Source organism: Salvia hispanica, chromosome 1, assembly GCF_023119035.1.
Source record: "Salvia hispanica cultivar TCC Black 2014 chromosome 1, UniMelb_Shisp_WGS_1.0, whole genome shotgun sequence".
NCBI lineage: Eukaryota > Viridiplantae > Streptophyta > Magnoliopsida > Lamiales > Lamiaceae > Salvia > Salvia hispanica.
In genome coordinates, this window is record NC_062965.1 from 1,289,824 (window position 1) to 1,303,323 (window position 13,500).

General features: G+C 38.6%; 3 protein-coding genes across 4 annotated transcripts; 2 read left to right on the forward strand and 1 right to left on the reverse strand.

The window, feature by feature from the left end:
• Positions 1–5,575: 5,575 nt before the first annotated feature.
• On the forward strand, positions 5,576–8,340 carry LOC125219721. Its single transcript, XM_048121768.1, has 2 exons — positions 5,576–6,496; positions 7,419–8,340. Exons 1-2 carry the CDS (start codon positions 5,598–5,600, stop codon positions 8,053–8,055), a joined length of 1,536 nt encoding a protein of 511 aa, XP_047977725.1. The 5' UTR covers positions 5,576–5,597; the 3' UTR covers positions 8,056–8,340.
• Positions 8,341–9,147: 807 nt separating this feature from the next.
• On the forward strand, positions 9,148–9,660 carry LOC125200566 (histone H4). Its single transcript, XM_048098223.1, has one exon. The coding sequence runs from the start codon at positions 9,221–9,223 to the stop codon at positions 9,530–9,532; it is 312 nt and encodes a 103-aa protein (XP_047954180.1). The 5' UTR covers positions 9,148–9,220; the 3' UTR covers positions 9,533–9,660.
• Positions 9,661–10,220: 560 nt separating this feature from the next.
• On the reverse strand, positions 10,221–13,339 carry LOC125200552 (cation/H(+) antiporter 15-like). Of its 2 annotated transcripts, none has more exons than XM_048098204.1 (2): positions 10,846–13,339; positions 10,221–10,353 (listed from the first exon to the last, which is right to left on the reverse strand). In XM_048098204.1, exons 1-2 carry the CDS (start codon positions 12,871–12,873, stop codon positions 10,348–10,350), a joined length of 2,034 nt encoding a protein of 677 aa, XP_047954161.1. In that variant the 5' UTR covers positions 12,874–13,339; the 3' UTR covers positions 10,221–10,347. The 2 variants fall into 2 exon arrangements, with proteins under 2 accessions (XP_047954161.1, XP_047954168.1); XM_048098211.1 differs by lacking the exon at positions 10,221–10,353 and having other exon boundaries at positions 10,686–12,918; positions 12,992–13,339.
• Positions 13,340–13,500: the final 161 nt, after the last annotated feature.

A 13,500-nucleotide genomic window follows, 5' to 3' on the forward strand; every position in this document is an offset into this window, starting at 1 on the left:
ATAATTAATAATTTATTTAAATAAAATATGTGGGATTCAATCTAAAATTTAGGAACATTATGCACGTACAATGTATGTATATGTATCTTTGTTCTTCTTAAATTCAACTAAAACAAGATGGGACCGAATCAGATGCGAAATTGATTTAGGCACATTAATAGGGCTAAATCTTTAATATACTTGGACCACATAATGCTTTAATTGGAGAACCAATTATTTATGCAACTATTATATGTTTACTTTTCAACTAAAAATGCACTTTAAAAGTCTACAACCGAATATGATTATTCAGTTAACAATTTTTAGAAGCTTCCTAAAGAAATTTAACGGCTAGGTTATCCTAGCCTACATTTTTAAATATTTAACAATTTAATATATTTTGAAATCTGAAAATCATACAACTATTTAATTCTACAAGTGTAAAAGATTATTGTCATGCTCAAGTAATTAAGACAGATATCAATAACAATTGACTACGAGTTGGTATTATTTCATTTATTCCATCATTTACTTTACTCTCTTTTATCTTTCCTATTTTTTTCATCTCTCCTATTTATTTAATATAAATTCTTAATCTTCGTGCACAAAAGTTTTGTCTCAACTTCGTGCACAAATGTGAGTAGGAATGAGTGAGGTGAAATATGGGGTCCACTACCAAAAATGGTAAAAATGAAGTGTGTCAAACTTTCAGTGACGGACCGAAATGGTAAAATGTGTCAAATTTTATAAACTTATCCAAACTTATCACATCGTACACTTGAGCATTTAATTTTCGAACCATCCATTCTAGAGGGATGTTGCACAACAAAATTTAGAAACTTATCCAAACCATCAATAAAATCCAGATCCAATCTCCGGTGGAAAATTTTCTCTCATACATCTACTTTCTTCTCGGAATTTTATTCATTTCACTATCCATCTTACACAAACAATATAAATCAAATAAACTATAATAATATTTTGAATTATTTAGCCGCCAAATTTAAAAGAATATTTATCATTTAATCAAATAAAAATTTTACCTTTAGATACTTGGAAAATGTCAAGCTAGGCCAATCACGGGCAACGGAAACACCTCCAAATCGCAGAAATCTTAGTTAAGAAACAATATAAATCAAAATGAAGTAGTATAATAATATTTTGAATTATTTAGCCCACGAATAAGAATAGCTAACATATCAGTATAATAATATTAATCAAATCGAGTACACTAATATTTTGAATTATTAAGCTCACAAATTTAGAAAAATAGCTAACAAATCAAGTATAATAATATAGTGAATTATTTAGCTCACGAATTTAGAAGAATATCTAAACTTAGCCTACACATTCAGAAGAATAGCTAAAAAATCAAGTATAATAATATTTCGAATTATTTAGCCAACAAATTTAGAAGAATAGCAAACAAATTATGTGTAATAATTTAGCCCACAACTTTAGAAGAATATCTAACAAATCAAGTATAATAATTTAGCCCACATCTTTAGAAGAATATCTAACAAATCAAGTACTATACTAATTTAGCCCACAACTTTAGAAGAATAACTAACAAATCAAAGTTTTACCTTTCGATAATTGAAAAATATCAAAATTTGATGAGCTTGCTTCCCCACATTTCTCTACTCCCAACTTTCAATAATTGGAAAATATCAAAATTTGATGAGTCCGCGATTAATTGTCTTACTTTGGCTCTGATTCAAATTTTGAGAAATACATAAAGAAAAGTTTGGAAAAAGGTTTTGATAATAAAAAGTAAAACTATTGGTATTTAATTATATTTGAGTTGATTATCATTAATATCTTTACTTTTTGTATATTTATATATTATAAATGTTAAATTCATATGAATAAATATATAGGGTTGTAAATTTAGTTTGATTAGTGTTTTGGAATAGCCAAAATCCGAGCTTAGGATTGTAAATTTTTAATTAAAAATAATAATCTAAAAAATAATATAAAAGCAGATTTTGGGCAGAATAATACTGAATCAAAATAAAAAAAATAACAAGTCCTTGACAGGGGAAAAAATATACCCACAGGCCACAAACTTATAAATTATAATATTAGTAACATTGACAAAAATATCTCCGAAAATATTATGCAAATAAGTGATAGTTTGAGAAAGGGGGAAATTGGTTTCAAAAAAGCAATATGTGGCCTACTCCAGGTCTCCAGCCCCAACAGGTCAACGAGTGAAAAAAACGTTTTTAATTAACAACTTAAATTAACCATTTGGTAAATTTGATATTGTTTTCTACTCCAACGAATAAGAAATTGAGAAAATTTACAACACACGTTTCTTATAATAGGAAATTACTTTAAAACTAAGACATTATCCAATTACTTTTAAACTCTAAAATCACTTTAAATGTAAAGTAGTAAAGTATCTAAAAAGGTCGAATATATACACATTTTACTTGCACATATTGTTAGCGGGATGTGATCACATGATAAACCCATATTTATGGTGATAACCTAATAATCTATCATTCTATGGACAAAATATATCATTTTATAGAACAGAATATCATTTTATGAATTAAAAATATTATTTTATGCATATTCAAAAAATATCATTTTATAGTGTATAAATATTATTTTTAATAAAAATGATATTTTTGACCCATAAAATAATAGGTCATTAGGTTATCACCATATTATCATTCTAACGCACACCTATTATAAGCTATCTCTATCTATCTCACAGCAAATTTTGTTCATAACGTATTCTAATTATTTGAATAATACAACACGTTTCCCTTCTCAATTATATAAGCAGTAGTAGTGTATAATTGGACTTTTTAAATATGTTACATTTAAAACCAATTCATGAATATCAATTAATTTCAAATGGTGGTATTAAGTTTTTCATTGGAAATATGCATAATTATCTAAAAATCAAATTTGAAATAATGTGTTCGTGAACTTATCATAAATCTTTCATGTTATTTTTTTTCAATTGCATAAAATAGTATAGTATACTAATTAATAAATGATTTAAATAAAATATGTGCTATTCAATTTAAAATTTAGGAACATTATTCACGTACAATGTATGTATATGTATCTTTGTTCTTCTTAAATTCAAATATAACAAGATGGGACCGAATCAGATGCGAAATTGATTTCGGTACATTAATAGGACTAAATCTTTAATATACTTGGACCACATAACATAGGTGATACGATGATGCTTTAATTGGAGAACCAATTATTTATCCAACTATTATATGTTTACTTTCAACTAAAAATGCACTTTAAAAGTCTACAACCGAATATAATTATTCAGTTTTGACTTTGATTATCATAAAACAGTATTTAATTGTAACTAACAATTTTTAGAAGCTTCCTAAAGAAATTTAATGGCTAGGTTATCCTAGCCTACATTTTTAAATATGTAACAATTTAATATATTTTGAAATCTGAAAATCATACAAACTATTAATTAATTCTACAAGTGTAAAAGATTATTGCCATGCTCAAGTAATTAAGATAGATATCAATAACAATTGATCACTACGAGTTGGTATTATTTCATTTCGAGTTGGTATTATTTCATTTCTATATATAGTAGTACAATTCTCGTTAGCCTAAACAATGATGAAACAATATAAATAGTAACAAAACGAATCAAAATCAATTTAACAATATGTAGTAATATCTAAAATCGAACAGATTTAAAAAAAAAAAACAATAACAAACGAGCAATACTTATCAAAGTATTCTTGTCGATCTTCGTTCACCAGATAATATACTTACAGTAAAAGCGTAGTTCAAAATATAGACAACAACAAAACGTAACGAAATCAACGTAACGACAAAGTAAGGATACTATCTCAATAAAAGTGAAAAACGACACATAACTATTTTTTGTCGATCCTCGTCCGTGAAACAGTATTAGACTCATAATCAATGTTTATGTTTCTTGGAGAGATCGATTACCTAACCACCTATGTATAGTGTACATAGCTAGTTGATGAGACAATATGATCTTCAATAATTTCATACAATATCTTCAATAATTTCATGACTCTTGTTCACATTTTGTACTTTTGTTGTTGTTCTTTTTTAGTTTGCCATGATAAAGATCTCTATTTGATTTATATTTATATTTATATTTATATTTATATTTATATTTATATTTATATTTATATTTATTACTATTATTAATACAATATAATACAAATATATTTTCATTTATTTTTTGTATCTATCATTATTTCATGTAGGTAATTTTTCCATCTATAATGATATAAAAGAAGTATTCATTGGTTTCAAATATTGGTTTGCCCTTTTTCATGACTAATAGGTTTTTGCTTGTCAATATTACTAAAAATATAGTGGATTCACACCCAAATAAATATTTTGATCGTGAATTATAAACAAAACGGTGCAAATTCAATGCTAAAAAGTACTTACTAACTTTATGTAATTAAATTATAAACAAAATATGGGAATTCACAACTTAAAAGTATTTGTTGGAAAAATAAAGTGCTGGCCTTTTACACTTCAATCGTGTTATTATATTAACGCATGCAAAAAACAATATAAAAAAAATAGATAAGCATGCACTAATCTATTGAGAGCAAGAAACTTTTTTAAAGAAAAATATTCCCCCATCCAAACTCAACTATTCTAATTTATTCTCCCCCAAATCGGATAAACCAATAATCAAATTACCCACCAATGTAGTTGATTATTAATGCTCCACTTAATTAATTAGCTAATAAACACTAAAATCCATTTATGTTATAAGGTAGCAATTTGTGAATAAATACTATATTTATTGAGAAATGATTGATTTCAACGGAACTCAAATTCTACGCAACAAAGTTAAACCCCACACGGTTAGTATTATTGGGCACAATATTTTGCTTCTCCATGTACTCAACATTAATATTCTCTTCACCTAAATTTCCAAACATCTTATTCATCATAATCTTCTACTTCATCTTTTCCTCACTTTTTATTTATTAATAATTCATTGTAGAATATTTCCCCACATCTTTATAAAAGCAAACACACATTACAAATTTCCCCATCGACTTCTCATAGAGTGGCGAAGCTAGGCGTTTCAGGCTATTAATGGCTAAGAAGACATTTCACAACTTGCTCCAGTCGAAATTTTACATAACTCAAAAATTATATAGTGCATTTATTATAACTTCGTGATGTTAATCTTAAAACGATGATTAATAACATTAGCCGTAGACTAACTCTTTGCTTCGAAGAAACTACTATTCTCAAATTTAACTAGTTTTAAAATAAAATTAGTAAAATATTTAGCACTTACTAGAATATTTCAAAATTATCGGAGTTGGCACGCACATGACAATATGTTCGAACCAATCATAATTACAGAAAAAAGAGGGAAAATAGTAAAATTGTAATCAGCTCAACACACCACGTGACAATAAGTTCACATCACTAAATTTTTATTCCCTTAACAAGAGCTAGTCCACCTCATATTACCAAACATTTATTCATTAAAATCTCCCACTTCATCTTTTTCACACCTTTATTTATAAATTCCTTATAGAATATTTCCCCACCTCTTTAAATAAAGAAACACACACTAATTTTTTATTTAATTTCTCATGGCTTCTTCTTCCTCTTCGTCTTCATTTCCAAACATATATTCATGGATCCAAAACCTCCCACCAATCAACCAATGGGAAACCACTTGCAAATCCATCAACCTTTGCCCTTCCTCCTCAATCCACCCCTCTCTCAACCTCTCCCTCTCCACCCTCAAAAACTCCAAAATTTCTCTCTCCATAACCGCCAATTACAACATCCCAATCCCTCTATGGACATCCAAAAAAATCACACCAAACCCTACCTCCAAAACCCTAATCGACCGCGACGGCGGCAGTACTACCAGTACCAGTACTGCCCCCGTCGCGGCCATGCTCTGCAACTTCATCGAGGACGTGCTCCGCTACTGCTCCACCAGGAGCGGAGCCTCGTCCTCGGTCCGCCTGCCGCGGGGCTACCCGCTGCAGGACCGCGTCGCCGAGACCTTCAACGCGGCCTTCGTCGGCCTGAGCTTCGTAGTCTGCATCTACGAAGCCCCGGCCGACCTCCGGGGCGCGTGCCTGCACTCGCTCAGGGAGCAGCTCGCGCGCCCCGAGACGAGGGAGGCGTCGAAGATGCTGATGCGGCAGATGGGGTCCGGCGTCGAGGAGCGGTGGATGAGGTCGATGAATCTCGCCATCACGAACTGGACGGCCGAGATGCAGGCTGCAAGGGCGTCTCCACCGGAGACGCCCTTGCAGCTGTTCTCATACAGCTTCTCGATGGTCGGGCTGTGGAAGGTGCAGCTGTACTGCCCTATCATAGCCATGACCATCGTGAAGGCGAGCGGGCCGTCGCCAGACGACCGGCTCGCCTTCTCGCTGAATTATCATCAGCTGGAGGGAGTCATACAGCTTAATCATAGGGTCGCGGTTCGTGAGAAGTGGATCGAAATCAAGGTTAATACCGATAATATAAGGTAATTGCAACATTTAATTTGGAAATTATAAAAGAAAATGTTTGTGAATTGTTTGTGTTAATTGCTTCTTAATTAATGTATTGGTATGCATGTGAATATGTTAGAATATCGCTGTTGTTTTTGGTTAAACATTAGTCGTTATCAAAATTGATAGCTGAAATTGCTAAGTGTATTTGTTTGTGTATCTAAGTTATTTATTTTATTGGGAAACCAAATTGATGATGTAGTAGTAGATTTTAATGTAAGCCTTCTTATATGAATGTATTATTATAGTGTTCATGAAAATATTCATTTTATTTTTAAAATTAATTCTCACATTTCATAATTTTGTGGATTGATCGAATCACGATTAATTATTTATAACTATAGTGGCGAAGGCAGAAATAAATATTGGTAGGGATTCAACTATTTTTTAAAAAAATTAGACGACGGTTCCATCAAGGTTAGTAGTAACATTTTTTTAGAATTTACGAAAATATAAAATTGAAAAATTAGAAATCAATTAATTTTTATGGACTTAAACATCTTCTCCTCTAGCATCGCTTTACTAGTTCCATCCATAATTATTTATAGTTTCTATTACTCATGTTATTATACAGTATTATTTAATTATTATTTTTCTGCAAAATTGCTTGTTTAAAACCATACGTACTTCTTCATTATTTAATTCACTATACAAAAAGAAAAACTCTGTATAGTACATGAAATATTCGTTATGGCGTTGTCGTCTTCATCTTTAAAAGTTAGTGGGCACATACTAGACTAGTCCAACTATAAAAAACAAAAATACTATACATTGTACATACATCTTTATTTGGAATATTAATTATTCTTCACGTCTAATTTAATTTTACTCTTTAATTATACGTTCGCGCAATTCAGTTGGTAAGACGCATTCACGCAAAATTTCAATTTTGACCAGATGTGATGTTGTGAAGCTCCTAACGGACACCCTAATGAGCGAGCGCGGCGCGGGGCCCGGGGAGAAGCACTTCCCGTCGCGCGTCGCTCTCCAGATGACCCCGATGCAGCAGGCGAGCGTGATCAGCGTGTCGGTGGGGAAGTCGTCCGAGAACGCGGCCAGGGAGATCGGCGTGGAGAAGGGGATCGAGGCCTCGTTCGAGCCCCCGGCCGGGATAGGGCTCCACTTCTCGGCCGGGGAGAGCCACACGACGAGCCTGCGGCCGTGGAAGTTCGAGCCCTCGGTGTACGGGAACGCGGCCAACCTGAACTGGTTCCTCCACGACAGCGAGGACGGGAGGGAGGTGTTCTCGTCGAGGCCGTCCAAGCTGGCGCTGCTCCACCCGAGGGCGTGGTTCAAGAACCGGTACTCGAACGTGAACCGGCCGTTTACGCGGCAGGGAGGGGTGATCTTCGCCGGAGATGAGTATGGGGAGAGTGTGAGTTGGAAGGTGGAGAAGGGGTGTTTGGGAGGGGTGATGGAGTGGGAGATTAAGGGGTGGATTTGGTTGACTTATTGGCCTAATAAGCATAGGACTTTTTACACTGAGACTAAGAGGTTGGAGTTTAGGGAGGTCTTGCAAATTACTCTCATTTAGATTGATGTACATTGTTTGTGTTTGATTGATTGTTACTAGGGTTAGTTTGGGGTTTTTTTTTAATGTTTGGAGGTGGTTTTGGTTGGTGGAATAAGTCCTTAATTTAGTGGTGTAGGTGCTCAGAATTGGAACGATTAGTGGTTGTTGTTGTTGTCGTTGTCGTTGTTGTAGGTTATCTGAATAGTCAAATTTCAAGTATTTAATCGTTGGGTATTATTTGTTGTTGTCTAATTGTGACAATGTATGTTCACATTTCTTGTGATTTTGGATAAAATATTTAATTTTTGATTTTGGATAAAATATTTAATTTTAATAATATGTACTTAGTTAGACCTTTCATGCATAATAAATCACAAGCCTCATGTTTTACTTGTAACTTTTTTGTGTCACAAAAATTATAGATGCACGTGTGAGTGTTAAAATATTGTGACAATTTACAATAAAATTGTGACATTATCAGATTTATTATAATGTATAGGCCCTCTCTTTGTGAAAGACTAATTAGCATCGAATAATTAATAGGTAGATGCGTAGAGTTAACAAGTTATACAAATTACAACGAACAATAATTATTAAATATTTAAAGAAATGAGAGGTTACCTTCAATTTCAATTGAAAAAAAGGTTACATTTAATTTCTAGTATACTACTCCCTCCATGCATAAAAAAAAAATAGACAAAATTGTGAGTGATAAGAGTTTTAATGTATAATTGGTAAAGTAATAGAGAAATAAGAAAAATAAGAGAGAGAAAAAAACGAATTGAGTATTTGTTTTTACTACTATTATACTCGATTTGTGACACTCAAAAATCAAAATACCAAAGCCAAAAGCCAACGTTGCAATGAAAAGCGTCATTTCCTTTGTAATTAAACGCCACGTCAGCTATCCGAAAATCATACTAATATTCAATCCCAACCGTCGATTCACAAATCCTACGGCAGAAAACCAACACCACAAATTCACTCAGATCGCCATCTCATCCGTTCATCACCGCCAAATCCAACCGCCAAAAACATTTCCCCCAAATCCCCAAAAATTCAAATCTCCCTCCTCTCCCCCAATTCCTCCCCCTTCAAAACCCCTGCGAAATCGAGATCCTCACACCACAAATTCCATCTCCTCAACTCATCAATTCAGCCACAAATCTCTCTCTCTAATTCGACAATGTCCGGGCGCGGCAAGGGCGGCAAGGGGCTGGGCAAGGGCGGAGCGAAGCGGCACCGCAAAGTGCTTCGCGACAACATCCAGGGGATCACGAAGCCGGCGATCCGGCGCCTGGCGAGGAGAGGCGGCGTGAAGCGGATCAGCGGCCTCATCTACGAGGAGACCAGAGGAGTCCTCAAGATATTTCTGGAGAACGTCATCAGAGACGCGGTGACGTACACCGAGCACGCTAGGAGGAAGACTGTCACTGCGATGGATGTCGTCTACGCTCTGAAGAGGCAGGGCCGCACGCTCTACGGCTTCGGCGGCTGAGATTTTCTCTAATTTGTTGAATTTCTGCTGTGATTTTGATATTTTTAGAAGCTGAAATCGTTGATGGTTGTAGATCTGGTGTTTTACTATCTTAATTCATCTATGGAAGAGATATCTTGTTGAGGAAATGGCTTTTTATTTCACAATTTTAATTTTTTCTCTGTATTTCACTAAGAATTTCTCATTTCACCTAAATAAGCACTGAAATCTTGTTGAAATTGTTGTATTGAAATCTGATCGAGTGGCGGAGCTTGAGGTGGAGCTTTCCGTTGCAATTTGCAGGAACAGCCCGATCAGTAAATGGATGATAGGTTTGATTTCTATTCTCTCTCAAATAGGGTAGTGAATTGGATCAATTGCTGTGTGATTGAAGAATGATGAAATTGGGGATTGGATAAGCTGCTGTTATTGTAGATTTGTTTGATTAGATTAATTTGTAGCTACAAAATGTCTTTGATGTGCAGATTTTTTTTGACATGAATAATTGAGGTTCTTTGCTGCTTCAAATGTGAATCAGTAGTTTTGATGTGTTGAAGACAATAATTTGCTGGAAATTGAAAATCATATGAAAATTTGGTCCCTTGTATGCTGGTTATAGAGCTTGATATACTCCAAAGTGTTCATTTCTTTGTGTGATCTTTGCACATTCAATTCATGTCTTGCTATTTTGTTAAAATTTGGTAGGATTGCCGGAGAGACCCTGAAACCTCTTGTCACTATCGGCCGCCACTGAATTGGCAGGAGTACGAGCCTGCATCGGCTAACTGCTGCTGAAATGGGATCCGAGTTGTTGCGGTTGGTGTGCCTGTATGCCACTACAGGTAGTAGCCCTTTCAATATGTTTACCTGGTGTTTTGAATTATCTTCTCGGATTAGGTAAAACTGTTGAGTCGAAATCGGACTTCTAGTAGTAGTATACTGTATGAGACAAGAATGAACATCTAGAAAAGCATGAGATTTTCTTTACTAACAAGTTTTCTTCAAATAAAAGTGTCAGATTATATTGAATGGGCTTCAATAGGTTCATTTCTTTATGTGATCTATGCATCTGCAATTCTTGTCTTGATTGATGGTATGAAACAGTGGGATTATTCCAATTTCCATCTCATGTTTTGTGTCATTCATGAAACTGAGTTTTTCTGTACAAAAAGGGTAAAAAACTGTGTGGTCATGGTGTGATTCATGAGTTTGATTTTGTACAAAAGTTTGCACAAAAAGAGATAATAAAACTAGTAACATCCATTTATGGATTCCTTTCCTTGCTTCATCACCCGATTAATGAGCTTTTCCCCTCTCATCCTCTGCTGCTGCAGCACCAGCACGGATGCCGTGCTCCCGAAGTCCGGCGCCGCGAGTATGTCCCCAACGACACCGAGCTCGGGGCACTCGCTCCACTCCCCGAGGCCCAGCAGTATCTGGGACTGGTGGTTCCTCCCCACGATCAACAAGTCGAAGCAGTTCTCGAGCGCCCTGAGGGATGAGGCCAGCCCCACTCCATCCTTCACCACCTGCTCCTGATAAACGAAGTCCTGGTTCTCGATGTTCTGTTGCCTCACCTCGTCGATCAGGGAGTTGTCGTGCTTCCGCTCGCGGGCCGAGTCGCAGCCGTAGAGGAGGTACCGGATCACGGTCAGCGTCGCGTTGTCGTGCCCCGCGATCCGGGCGCCGTACCAGAGGGACTCGGCGTCGTCGGCCCCGCCGATGTAGATGACCGCCACGCGGTACGTGAACTGGCTGCTGAGGATGGAGAGCTGCCCCGTGAGGACCCCCCGGTCGACGAGGATCCCCACGGAGCAGGGCGCGTGCTCGAGCACCTTCACGTTCATGCTCTGCACGCACTTGTTGATGGACCCGATGGACCCGTCGATCTCCCAGTGCTTGTGGAAGGGGAGGATGATCACCGTCGCGCTCTCGTCCATCGCCACCCGGAAGATGTCGTCGTGCACCGTCTGCAGCGGCGACACGATGCTGAAGGGCTGGATGGTCACGCACGTCTGGTTGTAGAGCTCGTACTGGCGGAGCGCGCTCACGATCTGGTTCGACCTCGCGTTGTTCGGGTCGAGCGAGCGCGTCGTCTGGTGCGAGACCAGCATCCCGGTGATCCGGCCCACGACCTCCTCGAGGACCACCGCGACGACCCCTATCGGGCTCATCTCGGTCGCGTGGGAGGCCTCGAGGAGGTTGACCATCGTCGGGACGTTATCCTGGTTGTGGATGCAGAGCAAGATCCGCAGCCCGGCCTCGCGCTTCGAGTGCTGGATAGTCCTCCGCTTCGTGGGCATGATCCGCCGGGCCGGGTCATAGAGAAGCCGGATCAGCGGCGTGATCACCGCCATCACGCCGACGACGGAGATCACGCTGAGGGCGAACTCCTGATCCGTGAGGATCCCGCCGTCGCGCCACAGATTGAACATGAGGAGCTCGGAGATGCCCCTCGCGTTCAATACGAGGCCGACGACGACGGAGTCTTGTAGGCCGATGTTACAGAATCTGGAGGCGATCACGATGGCCAGAATTTTAGTGATGCAGCAGGAAGTGATGACAAATGCCAAGATTGCAAAGCTCCGGAGATTGATGCTGAAGATGTTTGTCTTGATGCCACTTGTGGTCAGGAAGGTCGGGTAGAGGAACTTCCCGATGGGAAGGTCGAGCTTCGAGATCATCGGGGCGCCTAAAGGAGGCCCGTCCGGGGTGATGAAGCCGAGCACGAGGGGCCCCAGCATGAAGTGCTGCCCGATCACCTCAGTGATGAGTCCAACAATGAGAATGCAAGTGAAACAAGTGAAGACATAGTTATGCCCCAATGGCTTCCCTGCGGGGATTTTCTTCACTAACTTGAGAATCTGAGGCCTAATGATGAGAACCATTATGCTGACGAAGAGGAAGGCCGATCCGAGCGCTTGGACCGATTTCTTGACATCGAAGGCGGATTGGAGCACGCCCGCCATGGTGATGAAGAGGCACATCCCGACGAGGTCGGTGAACATGGCCGTGGAGCTAGCGATGCGGCCGAGGTCGGAGCTGGCCATCTTGAGCTCGATGAGGAGGCACGAGACGTTGGCGAAGGCGGTGAGGCACTGGGCGGCCCCGAAGAAGGGGAGGGCCTTGGCGAGTGACTTGTCCATGGCGACGTGGGTGGCGAGGAAGATCGTCAGCCACAGCGAGAACACGAGCGTCACGAAGATGGCCGTGAAGCCGAGCACCACGGCCTGCCTCTCCGGCCTGACCATCATCCTCGTGTCGGTGCGCACCCCGATGGCGAAGAGGAAGAACATGATGCCGAACACGGCCACGGTCTCGAGCGTGAGCATGCTTCTGGCCGGGAACAGGATGGACCCCATGATGCCGTCGTGCCCGAGCACCGAGGGCCCGAACAATATGCCGCCCTGCGCGGGGAAAAACGGGAATCAGTTATAATTCGTTACTGTCTCCGGTCCTCCGGGGAGGGACGGGGCTTACGAGGATTTGCGCGACGATGGAGGACTGGCCGAGGGGGCGGAGGAAGATCTCGATGAGCAACGAGGCGAGGGAGATGGCGGCGAGCTGGAGGAGGATGAGGGGAAGGGAGAAGTTTAATGGATTGCGGGTGATCCAGATTCCGAATGTGGCAACGTTGTCTTTGTATTGACACACGATGTTTCTGTTTCCTTCGGCTATGTTTCCTGCCATTGTAGGTTCCATGGCTTTGTCTTTTTCTTGTTGTTTTTCTTCTTTTTGGATGATTTTCTAAACTATTTGGTGGCCATTTTTGTGATGGATGAAGATGGAGGAAAAGGGGATGAAATGAAGAATGCATTCTTCTTCCAAAACAAGAAACACATACTCTCACACACACTTTCAACACACCTTCACATTTGGTGAATGGTTGATAAGGAAATAAGGCTATGTATAGCTTTTCTTTTGATGTATATGCTAACACATGTAATAAACTCATTAAAATTTTGTACATGATTATAGAGTGTATTATA